Source organism: Thalassophryne amazonica, chromosome 18 (genome assembly GCF_902500255.1).
Source record: "Thalassophryne amazonica chromosome 18, fThaAma1.1, whole genome shotgun sequence".
Lineage (NCBI taxonomy): Eukaryota > Metazoa > Chordata > Actinopteri > Batrachoidiformes > Batrachoididae > Thalassophryne > Thalassophryne amazonica.
Window position 1 is genome coordinate 55,830,333 of NC_047120.1, and position 17,320 is coordinate 55,847,652.

The following is a 17,320-nucleotide window of genomic DNA, read 5'->3' on the forward strand; positions in this document are numbered from 1 at the left end:
ATGGTGAACTTACTCCCTGGATTCTGTATCGTAAAGGGGTTGAGAGTCTGTGACTCCTTCTGGGTGGGACACCAGTCTGCTGTTGGTACCCATTTAGAGCTGGATGGACTGACCGGGGAATCAAACCCAGTTACTCCATCTCCTTATCCCACTGAACCATCTGCCACAGCTTAAAAAAGTATTTAAAAAACAACAACTTTGGGCCTGTAACAGAATGCATACAAAGCAACAAGAAGAGCGTGACACTTTTTAGGGTTTCTTCTGTAGATGAGGGTGCACAGTCTGGTTTTTAATGGATGGTTTTGGTTTCCTGTTTGTAGCTTTGGTAGGTTTTTTTTTTCCCACATTCACAAATACTGCCTGAGCCACATGTGCAAATATCGTAGGTCTTTCTTGTTCTTCTTAAAGGAGTTCTTGCTTCTGATGGTTTAGAACAAAGTCATATCTGTGCTGCTGTGGTAGTTTTCATGAGCTGCTTACTGATAAAATGGTGCCAAGCTTACGAGGTTCAATCTCTCAAACCAGACATGAGGTTGTACCGACACAGCGTTTACAAAAACAAACAAAAAAAAGAAAGCAGATGAAGCTATTTTTTTTTTCTTGATCGTAAGGAAACTAAAGGAAAAATAAATTTACATATGGATAATTTATAAAGTCCTCATTAATTCATAATCTATTGTACTTTTTAAATGTTCAGAACAGAACCATTTTATATTGTAAATAGATATTGTTTTATTTTGTACTGTTCATTGTATTTGTTTTAATTTCAAAACAATATAAATAAAGAACAAAACTGTGGAAATATCTCACTGGATTTTACCGTGTTTGTGTTCAACATCAACACTTTGTGTTTGGAATTGGGGCAAAGAACACGTTAGGTTGTCCGAATTTAGGCTGGAAATAGTTTTGCAGCAGATATGTTGTCACATTTGATGATACAAGCAGCAACTTCAACCACACCTGCTCCTAATTTCCATCATGCAGGTGATGATAAGAATGGTCCACACAGCAAGCCCAGATTAGTGCAGCAGATAATACAATATTTACAGAGGAATCCTTCAAATGGTGATACAAGCACCAAAGTCAAGGCACAAATATTCCTAGACATTACTTTTTTGAAAAAACCGGCTGGCAACTTGAATTTTCAATAGGCGGCCAGGTCAGTTGAATAATTACACAGAGGTCAAAATTTAAAAATGTTCCAATCATATTGAAAGCTATACCACATTATTTGTCTGAACATAAATATTCCAAAAAGGTATAGTTTGGACTCTCTATGACTGAATTTTATGGAGTTATGGGATAAAAACAGCAAGAATGGTGACAAAGGTCAGTTTCAGTTTGTACAGGGCTCATACGTTAAAGTTGATCCAATTATTGTAAAATGTGATGCAAATTATTGGTTGAGTTAATAAGGTTTTTAAAAGGAATAGTTTGCTCCAAGTGTCATGCTTAGTTATCACGTTACGGGGTAACATGTCACTTGTCATAGAATCCAATGGAAGTCGACATTGTTTGATCTTTACCTTGCAGACAAAGCATTTAACACAGTCAAAACTATTCCATTTATTGATCCTATTAGTTCAACCAATAATTTGTACCACTTTTCACCAAAATTGGAGCAACTTTAACTTTTGACTTGTGTTGTTTAAGCCTTTGCCAAACTTTAACAGTTAGGTTTCATATAAAGATTTTATTAACTTAGAAAAACATTACAAAAATACATTCTTTCAAACAAATTTGGTGCTGAAATGTTTGTAGTTGTAATTTTAACTGGTTCTGAGTTTCTTTCGTGGTCTCTGGTCTGAGCACTTCTCTGCACTGCCGGCGCCGCCGCCTTTTAGGTCGACCTCCTTTAGGAGCGGGAGATGCAGCTGAGTGACGACAGCCCACGTCCACAGACACAGCTCCAGCCTGTGGGGAGTCCAGTCCTGCTGGGGATCCCCTGAAGTAGGATTCCAAAATCAGCACAGACCATCAGTGCCGGATCAATAATGCATCGACTCGTGTACATTTAAGTACGAGACAAGAATTACTAAATCCATGTGTGCGCTGGTGACGTATTTCAATACAGCAAGTGCAGAAAGTATTCAAATCACCCTCATGTCATCACTTCACCTTTGTTGAGTTGTTTAGTGCGCTCGACCATCTGTTCCAGGTAGAGAGCGTAGTGTTTAGCCGTGTACTGGATGGGTTTTAGTCCTGGTACACTTTCCATGGCTTCATCTGACATGAAAGCGGCTTCCTCGGGAGCTCCAGCTGCCAACACAGCTGGAATGAAGAACAAAGAGATGAAAAGCATTGTAAGTGCACTTAAAGCTACAGTGTGTAGGGTTTAGTGTCCTCTAGTGGTGAGGCCGCAGAGTGCATTATGTTGCTGATTTCTCAACTTTTTTTCTTTAGTCTTCTGGGTGCACTGCAAAATGTCATCAGTGGATTAAGTATGTCCCTCTCGGGTTACTGTATCGACACGGTGGTGCAACATGGCAGTTTCCATGAGGGAGCCTGCACCCCTGTAAATATGAAGGGCTCATTCTAACAATGTGAAAAGACATTCATGCACTGTTGCAGGTGATTATCCAGTAGTGAACAAATACTTATGAATGCTATGTTCCATTTCTGCTAGCAAACAAATGTCTTTAAATCCTACATACTTTAGCTTTAATGAGAAGGAAATCACTTTGAACAAGGATCCCAGCTGTGCCTGAGCTTCTACCAACCTATCCAAAGTCAAACTGATGAGGTTTTCCTCACCTGAAGCGGTGGCCGGTCCGACACCTTTCAGGGAGCTGAGCTCTGTGATTGCAGCCGAAACATCTGGCAGGAGCCAGAAGGCCTTCCTGGAACATTTCTCTACTGTGTCCTCGCTGTTAGAAGCCACCAGCTGCTGCAGCCGCGGCCTGAACTTTCCTCTCTGCACAACAACACCAGGGTCACATCAGGACAGACGGACTCTGAAGTGCTGTTATTGGATGCTCATGGGTTTATCTTGTATTTTGAAACACTGTTACTGCAAAGGTAGGACTAAAGCTGTTGCACTTTTTTAACCATACGTACAGTGAGTTTCCACTCCATCAGTTTCATCAGCTCTGACCTTGTGACATATTTGTCAGATCGACTTGATATAACTGCAGGCAGCTCCTCTTGGTACCTTCCCACATTTACAAAGACCATTATCAGTCAGATTATTTTAATTGTGTCATCAAAGCAAATTAACTATATGATTCATTTTACAATATGAAAAATATATATAAGTTTCTCTTAAATCAGTGTTAACTACGTAGAGCACCGTGCTCGTAGAGCGTAAACCTCCACCAACACTAATTTGCAATTCCACAAAATTTTACAGTGAAAAAAGGTCAAAGTCCTTTTAGAAGTGGCTTTTCATAAGCTAAATTAAATATGATCAAATTCAGGCATGTGTATTCATGCACTTGAATCAAAGTTTCTTTGTGATGTCAGGTTGGTTTTTTTTTCCTTCAAATTTTCCAGTTTCTGAATTTCAGATTAATTTTCACAGAACACTGGTTATCTCTGCTATGCACAATTTGTTGTTGCTTTTTGGCACTTGGTTTCCGACTGATAACTGGAAGATCGACAAACGGGCATAAAATTGGAACCTCTATCCAATTTTGGTGGTGTAGGTAAATCGATAACAGAAAAAATGAGAGCGACTGAGGCACTTTTGACTGAGATATAATGCAAAATGTACACCAAATTGGATTTTCCATATTAAAATTCAAATGTCCACAAAATCCACAATCTGGATCAGCTCCGGATCAAACTTTGTCAGGTGATAGTGCCAGTCTGCACCTCACTTTCAAATATGAGCGTGATTGGGGCATGTTTGAAAAAGATATAATGTAAAATATTCATTAAATGTATAATATATAAATATTATACAATAATATTATATAATATAATAATAATAATAATATGATATATAAATATACATTAAATATACATTAAATCTAACATTTTCAATGTTAGATGTAAATGGCCACAAAATCTGTAATCTGGATCAAACTTTGTCAGTCGATAAAGGATACCATCCTACATAAGGCTCTCACATATGAAAGAAATTTGATCTTTTTTGACAGTTATGAAATTCGTTCAATGTTATAGACAGGGATTTTTCCAATTTTCCCTGACTTTGATCTTGAAAACTGAATCAGTTGTTGCCCATTAGGATATGAATCTTTAGTAAAAAAAAATATCATAACAATATATGAACAATTGTGGGCTCCAGGCTGTTCACAAACAGACAAACAAATGGGTGAAAACAAAACCTCCAGCCAACTTCATTGGTAGAGGGAATAATTTAATGGAATTAATACTAAAACGTTAGTTAGGTCCATACGTATTTGGACAAGGACTGTGACATTTTTTTGTTTATAGTGCCTCAATTTTCTGAGGCCACAAGTAATTGAACAAGGTAAATATAAAGATTATTGTTAATATAAATAATCATTTTTACAGCCAGTTTTCTTTAGACAAACTGGGGGGTGGACACATGAAAATTCCCCATTCATTTGTATTAATCTTTAAGAAATACAAACTGTGGTACTGTACATGAAATCTGTCTGTAGTAAACAGGTCTCAAAAGCTGTGAATGTGCAAGAAAGAGACTAATGAGGAAAGCCGACAAGACACAGGAGTTACAGGCTTCTGTGGCTGTGATTGAAGAAGCTGTGCACAGTGCAACTTTGTTCTGTTGCATCACCAGTAATACAATGATTTTCTTCAAAACAGGGCAAGAAATTTAAAATAGTCACTCACAACGCACATCAAGCCTAGATTTGACCTGTTTTCTTGTATGAAAATAGATCTTGGAATCTGTGCAATACTGTAATCACACAACAATGAATATTGAAATTCTGCTGTTATACTGGAATTCCAAAGCTGAGCGCTTACTTCCAGAAATGCACAAAGCTGTTGTCCATAACTGAAAGTAGTGGAGCACAATTTTCAGAAGGCAAATGATATTGGACATTCCACTCAAATTTCCTAACTTTTTTGCATTTCAGAGAAATTAAACCTTCACCCTGATAAAAGCCTTAAGAGAAAGTTATTTGCATATTGTATTAAAGCTTGTTCTGATTCCAGAAGTGGTGGCCACATTCAGAAGCACATGAAATTCCGTTTTGGTCCAAAATCGATATTACTCAGAACATGTGTCCTCTAGCTGCAAATATCAATTCTGAGTGAGTGATGGGTAAAGATGAATTAAATCTAAGAAGCCAGAGTACAGGTTAAACAAACTTAGAACACTTCTTTCCCCAAAACAGGGAAGAATTACTGTACCACTTGTCGAGGATGAGCAGTTTTCCACGTTTCTTGTCTTTTTCTTTGGCCTCCACTGCGTCCCAGTACTGTTGATACACAATTCGCCACACGGAGACGTCCTCACAGGCGAAAAGAGCACACATAATTACGATTTTAACTCAAAACAACACTTGTCAAGTCCACCGAACGGAAAAAACATTGAACGGTTCCGCGAGAACTACGGAAATCACGCGACAGTAAGCAGCAAACTACTTCCGTTTGTCTCCAGCAGGGAGCTTGAGCTACACATTCAGGTCAGTCTGTTGAAGTACTTGATAATTTTTTAGTTTTTCTTCACACGCTATTACTGAGCAGAACAAAGTTTGCGAAATCTGCAGCTTTGTCCCATGTATGTCTGACATTTATCATTTGTGTAATTTTCCCGTTTTGCCTGGGCAGGCTGGGCTAGCTAGCTAGCATTAGCAACAAATTTCCATTCATGTTTATGAAAGTTAGCTTGAGTATTTAGCTTAGCTGTTTGTAGCAGCTACAGTGACAGATAGTGAAGATTATCTTTGCTTCATCACACTGTATTATACCATTTCTATGCATAAATGTCCCTTACAACAAGGCAGCCTCCCCAAATGGCTTGTTTTGTCTGTCCAGCAATTCAAAACACAAAATATTCTATTAAAACAAATTAAAAAAAAAAATCCTCTGGCTCTGAAGATTGTCAGGTGCAGATCTTGAATTTTATGTAGACAGTTACTACAGTACTATATGTAATGTGTTACTAACTTCTGATCTGACCTGGTTAGTATTGTCACTATTGATGCAAAGTACAAACCACTGGTGCATCCATTGTAAATACAAATGTTTCGTTTTTGTCAGTGATTTGTAACTGCTTTATCTTTAGTGTACGCATTTAGTTCTGTCAAATGTTTTTATTACTAAATAAGTCACATTTTGTGTGTCGCCTGATTTTTAAATGAGTTTGGATTTATTTTATCATTTTCTGCCACAGTACAACAGATCACATGCTTCATAAATAGTAAATAGGCTAAATGGCAAAATAATAAATATTTGCAACTACTGTTTTGCTTTTCACTTGAGCATATTTTCTTCAATTGTGCACACAATTGAACTAATAGGGCTACATTGTGTTTTTTGTCTTTAATGCAAAAAAATGGAACTGTTTGTTAAAAATCAGATGTTCTGAGATTTAATGATTTTCATTTACATTGGCATAAAATATAAAACAAAAACTGCAAGAAATGCTCACAATTTTTATATACAAAATAACTTTAAAAAGCTCATTGACTGCCACAATTTGTTGATCAATTGTCTGTAGGTCAACTAATTTAATTAAACATGCCAATTAAAATCCTTTCTCAGATGTGGATTCAGGTTAAAATACAAAACCTGGTGAAAGAAACGCACAGAATGATGCCAATTTAGCGGGACAGCTGAGAGTATTTAGACTTTAGAAACAATTTTTTGTTGTCTTTTGTTAAATTACATTGAATTTAACATTTTATCCAAATAATTAAGCATCTATTATCCATATTGTTTATAAACTGTCAGCCTCACTATTAATTCCATTTCTGCCAGTCTGTGTCTTACTTAAGGTTAGTGGGAAAGGTTTTCATCATGTCGTCTGTTGCTGATGTGCCAGTGTCTCATTAGGAAGTGGGGTCTTATGGGAACTCATGAAGAGAGCTCTTAAGGTCTGCACTGCTTCACCACGTAAGTACGATATCCATCTTTTCCCCAAAATGTAAACTTTAGCAGAGACGGACAAGTTTGTGCCATGCTGGGCAATTGTGTCTGAACCAGTCAGCTCAGTGGGTGATTTCACTGCAATGTTCTGTTAGTTTTTGCCCTTAGTGATAAATCAGTACATATTCCTCATCAAACCTACCCTACATGCAATTTTAGCATTCCATTGTGTTTGTGCACCACCTTCTGGTGAATTTTTAAATCATTCTTAGAAGGATCATTTTTATAATAGACATTGATGGAAAACAGTCTCAACAGTTAATGACAATCTGTCACCCCCCCCCTCCACTCCACCCCTACAATTATAAATTGCTGTCATCTGCATTAGGAACATGGAGAAGATGTCACGGGTCACCACTGCTCTTGGCAGCAGCAGTGCCATCAGCGGGTGCACTATGTTCTGCCACTTGGATGCGCCCGCCAACGCCATCAGTGTATGCCGTGATGCCACACAGGTGGTGGTGGCTGGCCGCAACATCTTCAAGATTTACACACTGGAGGAGGAGCAGTTTGTGGAGAAATTAAATCTCCGTGTTGGACGTAAGACTTCGCTGAACTTCAGCTGTGCAGATGTGATGTGGCACCAGATGGAGGAGAACCTGCTGGCTACAGCAGCCACCAATGGGGCAGTGGTCACTTGGAACCTGGGAAAGGCGTCTCATAACAAGCAGGACCAGCTGTTTACTGAGCACAAACGCACTGTCAACAAGGTCTGCTTCCATCCAACGGAGGTCTACATGCTGCTGAGCGGCTCACAGGATGGCTTCATGAAGTGCTTTGACTTACGCAAAAAGGAATCCGTCAGCACGTTTTCAGGTAGAATGAGAAATAAAACTGCATGGAGTAAAAAGAAGCATAAACAGCCTGTTTCTGTGAAGTACTACTTGTTTCTAAGTACACTCAACAAAAATATAAACGCAACACTTTTGGTTTTGCTCCCATTTTGTATGAGATGAACTCAAAGATCTAAAACTTTTTCCACATACACAATATCACCATTTCCCTCAAATATTGTTCACAAACCAGTCTAAATCTGTGATAGTGAGCACTTCTCCTTTGCTGAGATAATCCATCCCACCTCACAGGTGTGCCATATCAAGATGCTGATTAGACACCATGATTAGTGCACAGGTGTGCCTTAGACTGTCCACAATAAAAGGCCACTCTGAAAGGTGCAGTTTTGTTTTATTGGGGGGGGATACCAGTCAGTATCTGGTGTGACCACCATTTGCCTCATGCAGTGCAACACATCTCCTTCGCATAGAGTTGATCAGGTTGTCAGTTGTGGCCTGTGGAATGTTGGTCCACTCCTCTTCAATGGCTGTGCGAAGTTGCTGGATATTGGCAGGAACTGGTACACGCTGTCGTATACGCCGGTCCAGAGCATCCCAAACATGCTCAATGGGTGACATGTCCGGTGAGTATGCTGGCCATGCAAGAACTGGGACATTTTCAGCTTCCAAGAATTGTGTACAGATCCTTGCAACATGGGGCCGTGCATTATCCTGCTGCAACATGAGGTGATGTTCTTGGATGTATGGCACAACAATGGGCCTCAGGATCTCATCACGGTATCTCTGTGCATTCAAAATGCCATCAATAAAATGCACCTGTGTTCTTCGTCCATAACAGACGCCTGCCCATACCATAACCCCACCGCCACCATGGGCCACTCGATCCACAACATTGACATCAGAAAACCGCTCACCCACACGACGCCACACACGCTGTCTGCCATCTGCCCTGAACAGTGTGAACCGGGATTCATCCGTGAAGAGAACACCTCTCCAACGTGCCAAACGCCAGCAAATGTGAGCATTTGCCCACTCAAGTCGGTTACAACGACGAACTGGAGTCAGGTCGAGACCCCGATGAGGATGATGAGCATGCAGATGAGCTTCCCTGAGACGGTTTTTGACAGTTTGTGCAGAAATTCTTTGGTTATGCAAACCGATTGTTTCAGCAGCTGTCCGAGTGGCTGGTCTCAGACGATCTTGGAGGTGAACATGCTGGATGTGGAGGTCCTGGGCTGGTGTGGTTACACGTGGTCTGCGGTTGTGAGGCTGGTTGGATGTACTGCAAAATTCTCTGAAACGCCTTTGGAGACGGCTTATGGTAGAGAAATGAACATTCAATACACGAGCAACAGCTCTGGTTGACATTCCTGCTGTCAGCATGCCAATTGCACGCTCCCTCAAATCTTGCGACATCTGTGGCATTGTGCTGTGTGATAAAACTGCACCTTTCAGAGTGGCCTTTTATTGTGGACAGTCTAAGGCACACCTGTGCACTAATCGTGGTGTCTAATCAGCATCTTGATATGGCACACCTGTGAGGTGGGATGGATTATCTCAGCAAAGGAGAAGTGCTCACTATCACAGATTTAGACTGGTTTGTGAACAATATTTGAGGGAAATGGTGATATTGTGTATGTGGAAAAAGTTTTAGATCTTTGAGTTCATCTCATACAAAATGGGAGCAAAACCAAAAGTGTCGCGTTTATATTTTTGTTGAGTATATGTAAAATATATTTATAATTGATGAACCACTGCATCACCATAAAAATTATATCAGAATTAGAATTTGCAATCTGCAATTTCGCTTCCCTTCATTTGCTAAAAAATATCTGATTTATGAGTAATGACTTCAAAGTTAAATGGAGCAGAAGTTATCCTCAGTCCATGCACCTATCAGTACCTAGTTGTGCAGACCAGTACTAGTACAACAACAGCTTGTTTTGATGTGTCCTCAGAAATAGAGTAGGTCTGTGAACTGTTTGACTTTGTGTGTCTGTGTGGTTGACGTGTATGCGAATATCATGAAAAATGCTGAAACACAGTACACAACTTAAGGTAGACAAGTTTGAGATTTGGTGTATTTTTATTGTAATTGTAGCCACCAGGGGGTCAAGTCTCAAATGTTACATACCTGAAAGCCTAATCCCAATGGGGTAAGCATTGGGATTGGACCTAAAATTTTGTATATTAAAGCAAAACTTGGCACAAAACTCCACCTCACTAAAATCTTAAACGTTTGATTGTAGACGCATTTAAATTATAATTTGGCCATCAGATGACAGTCTCCAAAGCCTAATGTATGCCTTTAATTATGGTTGGGTTTGACGATGTACGTCAGGTTATGTATTTCTCTTGTTTCTGTTATTTTTGTTTAGGTCAGTCAGAGAGCGTGAGGGACGTTCAGTTTAGTATGAAGGATTATTTCACGTTTGCTGCATCATTCGAGAACGGCAATGTCCAGCTGTGGGACATCAGACGCCCTGACCGCTATGAGCGGATGTTCACTGCTCACACTGGTCCTGTGTTCTGCTGTGACTGGCACCCCGATGACAGGTGAGAAACTGACACTTTGTAAAGTAATCTGAATTATATAGTAATCACTTGCTAATGGTTTTTCACTTGCGTTTTAGGGGCTGGCTAGCCACTGGTGGCAGGGACAAGATGGTGAAGGTTTGGGACATGACAACAAACCGGGCTAAGGAGATCTACTGCGTCCAAACAATTGCCTCAGTGGCAAGAGTTAAGTGGCGGCCCGAGAAGAAGTTTCATTTGGCCACCTGTTCCATGATGGTTGACCATAACATTTACATTTGGGACATCCGCAGACCTTTCATTCCCTTCGCCACTTTTGAGGAACACAAGGATGTGACCACTGGCATCGTGTGGCGTCACCAGCACGACACTCGTTTTCTGCTGTCTGGCTCCAAGGACAGCACGCTCTACCAGCATATGTTCAAGGATGCCACACGTCCGGTGGACAAGGCCAACCCCGAGGGTCTGTGCTTCGGCCTGTTTGGTGACTTGGCCTTTGCAGCTAAAGAGAGTCTGATCAGCAGTGACGCCAACAGAAAGCCGTACCCTGGGGGTGATCGACGCTACCCCATCTTTTTTTTCAAGAAGCCTGACCCGACAGAACAATTTGCCCACGTGTCCAGTGCTCTCAGCGTCTTTGAGACAGACTTGGAGAGTAGCCGCATGGACTGGTTTGTCAAGACGGCACAACTCTACCTCCTCAGTGGGAAGCCATTTAGTGAGCTTTGCGATCACAACGCCAAGGTGGCCCAGGAGCTTAAAAGGCCTCAGGTCAGTTTGTTCTGCATGATATTTTCACTCACTCTGGTTCATTTTTGACACTTTTAAATGGGATTAGGACTGCAGTTAACTAGTTTTGCTAGTAATTCTATTATTTTTAAACAGTTAATCAGGCAGTTGTCTGTGAAAATGTCAGAAAACTGCAATAAATGAATAAAACAAACTGATGTACAGTAGCGCAGAGCTTTCTTCAAATTAATTATTTTGACCAAAGTTAAGGTCATTGAAATGGCTTTTGATAACTAGTTTATCAGATTTTGCTGAATTAGATCCACAATAGTTAAATCTGTTCAAAAACAGCATCTAGTTCATACCTCATTTAGTTTTTAACAGCGCTTTAAAACATCATGTAATTGTGTAGTTTGACATGAAAATTATTTTTTTGGTGATGTTTAATGTAAAGTATTTAAAGCTAAACTTAAAGCAGAAAAGAGTTATGGCTCACATTTTTTAGAAATCTTTTTTCCTAAATAAATTAATTGAATGATTAATACTTAACAAAATATTTGCTCATTCTTTCAACTAATGGGCTAATTACTTGAGAAAAGTGATGTTTGATTGTGACTGTTTTGTCAATAAAACAGTTTAAAAAAAAAAAAACTGTTTTGTCCAACCGTCCAAGAGTCAAATAAATTTAATGTCCAAAAATACAAAAATGCAACAATTTGACATTTGAAACCTGTGTAAAAGTAAGTCCCTTCGGGTGCTCCTTTGTTTGCACTCAGGGGTTACCACAGCAAATCCGAGGTGGCTCTGTATGTTGAATTGGGACAAGTTTTACACCGGCTGTCCTTCCTGACGCAACTCCACATCACATGAAGAAATGTGGCAGGGGTGGGATTTGAACCAGGAACCTTCTGCACCAACACCAAGTGCATTAACCACTTGGCCACCACCCCTGGATATTTGAAACCTGTATGACTGAATAAAACTTTTGGCATAATAAATTAAATTATAGCATTATATAAGCTTCTAGTTAGACTCATTATGCACGGAATTTGCACTGATACTACAGTTGTTAATTTCTTTATCAGCAGTATTTCGAAATTAAGACAATACTCTCCCACATCAGCAGCATTTTATGATTACCTTAAGTCAAATATGGTCATACTTGGGGTGACCATTAATCACATTAAGTCAGAATCTCAGTCACACTATTAAAGTGCATTATAGACATAAATACATTTGAATTGTACTATAATGTCACACTGGAATCACTGCAGCAGTTCCCGATTGTTTGTCGACATGAGTCATTCATCCGATTATACTCTGTAGCATGTAAATCAGAACATTAATGTAATATTCTGTGAGCAACTACCGGTAATCAAAATCAAATGTTCTGTTTCTGCCACAGTAGTAGTAGCAGCAACAGCAGCAGTGGTAGTACTAGTAATGTGGCTGAAAGTCTGCCTATATTCCAGGTTACTGCTGTATTCTTTTTGTGACAGTTGTGATTTTTCTTTGGTATAATCTGACATTTTTTTTCTTTTGTTCAATACAAAGGTCTCAACCACATGGACCATGTTGAAAATCATGTTTTCTGACCCAGCGAACCTCACAGCGCATGGTCCCAACCACAACCTCAGTAAACTTGGCACTTTGCCTTTAATGAACAGGTGAGGGATCATTAATGTGCCATTGCACAACAGCAGCGCCGACAGTGTAACCATCTAATGCTGACGTGTTGTTATGGATTCAGTTTCAATATGAAGGAAATGAGCTCAGATAGTAGATTGGACAACAGGCAGGACAACCTCCACCTGGAGCCTGGGAACGCCCACCTCAACAATAATAATGAAGGTGAGCTATCTGGTCACCTCTTTGAGGTCACTTTCTAATCTGCAGGACTGTTTCTCACTTTGCTGTGTGTAGACCGGGACAGGTATTTTTAAAACGCCAGCTGATTAATGTGGTTAAATGATCATATGATCATTAATCCTCAACTGCACCCACGTGAGAAATCAGCAGCCGCTGTAGGTCACTTTGTTGTATGATGATTTAAATAAACGACACATTCATTAAATTTCCCTGCAGAAAACGAGGAGACCGAGGGCAGCGAGGGCCAGGCTGAGTATATGTTTGGTGATGCTGAGTTGGATGACGATGAACTCTATTCTGTGGAACATGACAATCAGACAGGCAAGTAACAGTTGCATACTTGAACTCATTCCTATGGTGCTTTAGCAAACAGTTATTGGTGCAAGTATCCTTTGCTGTTTTCTAATAGAGGAGCACGAGTACACATTGCCTCAGGAGGCCTTCCAGCTGCGCCACGAGATCGTGGACAACCCGTCTGCTCCTGAGCACCTTCAAGACAAGGTCGACTCACCGCACATCAGTGGCAACGAGGCAGAAGTCATGTGTCTGACGCCCATCGAGTCAACCTCACTCATCTCCATTTCGCAGTCACTTTTCAGCCCCCATTTACCCGCCAGCTTCTTTTGCCCCATCGTGCGGGAAATGCTGAGTTACTACGCCGAGCAAGGCGATGTACAGATGGCCATTTCGGTGCTGATTGTCTTAGGGGACCGAATCCGCAAAGAAATCGATGATCTCACTCAGGTCAGAGGGGCGGTGGTTTGTTTCACTTAGGCCTGGTTCACACGGCAGGATAATTAGGCCAATATCAGACCCGATCTTCCCCTTCCAACAATCTTAAGGACGCCCAGACAATCGTGATGACGCCAAAGATAATCTTATCAGATATTCCTGCCGTGTGTGGTGTGTAAAGAGCACTCTGATCTGCTCAGAAGGACATCAGGGGCACTCCAATCGCAAATCGGGGATATTCAACATGTTGGATTGTCTTAGCCCGATATGGCAGCGTGTGGTGATCTCCGGCCACAAACGAGCACGCAGCCTGCTGAATGTGACATGCAGCCAATCAGAAAGTGATGTAACGGACGTACAGAGCGGAAAATAAAATCAAAACCGCTGTTCTGACTTACCAGAAAGTCCAGTGGTCGCGCTGTCTCCATTCCTTTAAAGAATGCCTTTTTTCTTTTTGTATTGTTTTTTTCCCCTCTGTTTTAAATAGTTCACAAAGCATCTCTGTTTACTCTGAAGTCACATTTAATCTCGAGAGATTTTGCGAGATTTCCTGTCTGGGCTGGGAATGTTAGTGTGTGAAATCTGTTCATGTGTGGTGTTGTCCTTACCGTGTGGCTGAACACCACACACTGTACAACCAACACTGTTAGATCTATGATTTTTTTATCTTCGTGTGTGGTCTCAAGTTTTGGAAACGTAAAGATAATTTTAAAATCCTGTCATGTGAACCAAGCTTTACTGTTGTAATACAGCAGCATCACCTTCATTTTATCATGTTATACAACCCCTGGCAAAAATTATGGAATCACCGGCCTCGGAGGATGTTCATTCAGTTGTTTGATTTTGTAGAAAAAAAGCAGATCACAGACATGACACAAAACTAAAGTCATTTCAAATGGCAACTTTCTGGCTTTAAGAAACACTATAAGAAATCAAGAAAAAAAATTGTGGCAGTCAGTAACGGTTACTTTTTTTGACCAAGCAGAGGGAAAAAAATATGGACTCACTCAATTCTGAGGAATAAATTATGGAATCACCCTGTAAATTTTCATCCCCAAATCTAACACCTGCATCAAATCAGATCTGCTCGTTAGTCTGCATCTAAAAAGGAGTGATGACACCTTGGAGAGCTGTTGCACCAAGTGGACTGACATGGATCATGGCTCCAACACAAGAGATGTCAATTGAAACAAAGGAGAGGATTATCAAACTCTTAAAAGAGGGTAAATCGTCACGCAATGTTGCAAAAGATGTTGGTTGTTCACAGTCAGCTGTGTCTAAATTCTGGACCAAATACAAACAACATGGGAAGGTTGTTAAAGGCAAACATACTGGTAGACCAAGGAAGACATCAAAGCGTCAAGACAGAAAACTTAAAGCAATATGTCTCAAAAATCTAAAATGCACAACAAAACAAATGAGGAACGAATGGGAGGAAACTGGAGTCAACGTCTGTGACCGAACTGTAAGAAACTGCCTAAAGGAAATGGGATTTACATACAGAAAAGCTAAACGAAAGCCATCATTAACACCTAAACAGAAAAAACAAGGTTACAATGGGCTAAGGAAAAGAAATCGTGGACTGTGGATGACTGGATGAAAGTCAAATTCAGCGATGAATCTCAAATCTGCATTGGGCAAGGTGATGATGCTGGAACTTTTGTTTGGTGCCATTCCAGTGAGATTTATAAAGATGACTGCCTGAAGAGAACATGTACATTTCCACAGTCGATGATGATATGGGGCTGCATGTCAGGAGATGGCTGTCATTACATCATCAATAAATGCACAAGTTTACATTGATATTTTGGATGCTTTTCTTATCCCATCAATTGAAAGGATGTTTGGGGATGATGAAATCATTTTTCAAGATAATGCATCTTGCCATAAAGCAAAAACTGTGAAAACATTCCTTGCAAAGACACATAGGGTCAATGTCATGGCCTGCAAATAGTCCGGATCTTAATCCAATTGAAAATCTTTGGTGGAAGTTGAAGAAAATGGTCCATGACAAGGCTCCAACCTGCAAAGCTGATCTGGCAACAGCAATCAGAGAAAGTTGGAGCCAGATTGATGAAGAGTACTGTTTGTCACTCATTACGTCCATGCCTCAGAGACTGCAAGCTGTTATAAAAGCCAGAGGTGGTGCAACAAAATACTAGTGATGTGTTGGAGCGTTCTTTTGTTTTTCATGATTCCATAATTTTTTCCTCAGAATTGAGTGATTACATATTTTTTTCCCTCTGCTTGGTCTAAAAAAGTAACCGTTACTGACAGCCACAATTTTTTTCCTGATTTCTTATAGTGTTTCTTAAAGCCAGAAAGTTGCCATTTGAAATTACTTTAGTTTTGTGTCATGTCTGTGATCTGCTTTCTATCTACAAAATTAAACAACTGAATGAACATCCTCCGAGGCCGGTGATTCCATAACTTTTGTCAGGGGTTGTAGACTTTAGAACATCAGCATGTTCATGGCAGGTATATTAACCTGAAAAGTGTTGGTTAATTATCTGTGCAAAAGAATGCCAAGCTATGAAGACGATATACTACTATGCGGCTAGAGTATCACTTTGGACAAACCCAGTAAAGGCTGACTGTAGCTGTTGTGTCTGTTTCAGGAGCACTGGTACATGTCCTACATAGACCTGCTGCAGCGATTCAAGTTGTGGAATGTGTCCAATGAGGTCATCAAGCTGAGTACCTGCAGTGCTATCACCTGTCTAAACCAGACATCCACCACACTGCACATCAACTGTAGCAACTGCAAACGGCCAATGAGCAACAAGGGCTGGATTTGTGACAGGTACAAACACTTCAAGTTAATGGTACGAGCCTCCCTGCAGATAGGGGGCGCTGTGACTGGTACAGAAACAGGCCTGTTTTAGGTACCTCAAAGTAGAATTTTGTTGTTAAATCAGTACTCACTTGGTGAAAAGATGCACAGTGATCAGTTTTGTGTGTCTCCTCTAGATGTCGCCAGTGTGCCAGTGTGTGTGCCGTGTGCCACCATGTGGTGAAGGGGCTGTTTGTGTGGTGTCAGGGCTGCAGCCACGGTGGACATCTGGAGCACGTAATGAACTGGCTCAAGAGCAACGTGCACTGCCCGGCCGGCTGCGGCCACCTGTGTGAGTACACCTGAGCCGCGTGCGGCTGACGTTCACTGGGTCTCTGCCAGGGCAAGAAACGATCTCCCCTCCGGCTTAGTTCATCACAAACACACTCCACAGGCTGAGCAGACATCGCTGTCCGTCCACCTGCATGAGTCGCGAACCAAAGAGGGCTGTTACAAAAGTGTGATTAAAGATTTCATCCACAAGCTCAGAAGGACAGTCCAGCAGACGTTCATGAAACTACCTTTTTGGATTTTAATCAGCTGTGATTTTTGGACATGCACAGATGTTTTGAAACAAGTAAAGAATTCAATATTTTGTTAACTCTGACTTGCATTTTACATTGTTTTACATCCAGAAACTTTGCACATGAATCTCTTCTCCTCATACCTGGATTGTTTATATCCGCTGATAGAAACATTTTGAAGGACTGTAGCTGTGAAGTAACTTCATCACACTGTTAAGGGCAATACTTCAAAGCAATAAGTGCACAGAAAGTATCATTGT

The 17,320-nt window shown here is 40.6% G+C and overlaps 2 protein-coding genes across 2 annotated transcripts; one reads left to right on the forward strand and one right to left on the reverse strand.

The window, feature by feature from the left end:
* Positions 1 to 1,678: 1,678 nt before the first annotated feature.
* Positions 1,679 to 5,493, reverse strand: zgc:112496 (uncharacterized protein LOC541336 homolog). Its single transcript, XM_034193979.1, has 5 exons — positions 5,305 to 5,493; positions 3,058 to 3,151; positions 2,755 to 2,914; positions 2,119 to 2,271; positions 1,679 to 1,945 (listed from the first exon to the last, which is right to left on the reverse strand). The coding sequence occupies exons 1-5, from the start codon at positions 5,427 to 5,429 to the stop codon at positions 1,770 to 1,772; spliced, it is 708 nt and encodes a 235-aa protein (XP_034049870.1). The 5' UTR covers positions 5,430 to 5,493; the 3' UTR covers positions 1,679 to 1,769.
* A 45-nt stretch (positions 5,494 to 5,538) lies between these two features.
* wdr24 (WD repeat domain 24) lies at positions 5,539 to 17,291 on the forward strand. Its single transcript, XM_034193922.1, has 11 exons — positions 5,539 to 5,579; positions 6,877 to 7,011; positions 7,373 to 7,860; positions 10,217 to 10,394; positions 10,472 to 11,144; positions 12,657 to 12,769; positions 12,853 to 12,953; positions 13,188 to 13,292; positions 13,381 to 13,715; positions 16,322 to 16,506; positions 16,674 to 17,291. Exons 3-11 carry the CDS (start codon positions 7,377 to 7,379, stop codon positions 16,840 to 16,842), a joined length of 2,343 nt encoding a protein of 780 aa, XP_034049813.1. The 5' UTR covers positions 5,539 to 5,579; positions 6,877 to 7,011; positions 7,373 to 7,376; the 3' UTR covers positions 16,843 to 17,291.
* Positions 17,292 to 17,320: the final 29 nt, after the last annotated feature.

What these genes read in the sequence shown, in the direction of transcription:
- wdr24 (XM_034193922.1), top strand. Translation starts at nt 7,377, where the DNA reads ATGGAGAAGATGTCACGGGTCACCACTGCTCTTGGCAGCAGCAGTGCC. An exon ending in GACTGGCACCCCGATGACAG is followed by an intron (nt 10,395 to 10,471) that starts GTGAGAAACTGA and finishes CTTGCGTTTTAG; the next exon opens with GGGCTGGCTAGCCACTGGTG. An exon ending in ACTTTGCCTTTAATGAACAG is followed by an intron (nt 12,770 to 12,852) that starts GTGAGGGATCAT and finishes TTATGGATTCAG; the next exon opens with TTTCAATATGAAGGAAATGA.
- zgc:112496 (XM_034193979.1), bottom strand. Translation starts at nt 5,429, where the DNA reads ATGTGTGCTCTTTTCGCCTGTGAGGACGTCTCCGTGTGGCGAATTGTG. An exon ending in TGATGGAGTGGAAACTCACT is followed by an intron (nt 2,915 to 3,057) that starts GTACGTATGGTT and finishes GTTGTTGTGCAG; the next exon opens with AGAGGAAAGTTCAGGCCGCG. An exon ending in CACTAAACAACTCAACAAAG is followed by an intron (nt 1,946 to 2,118) that starts GTGAAGTGATGA and finishes ATCCTACTTCAG; the next exon opens with GGGATCCCCAGCAGGACTGG.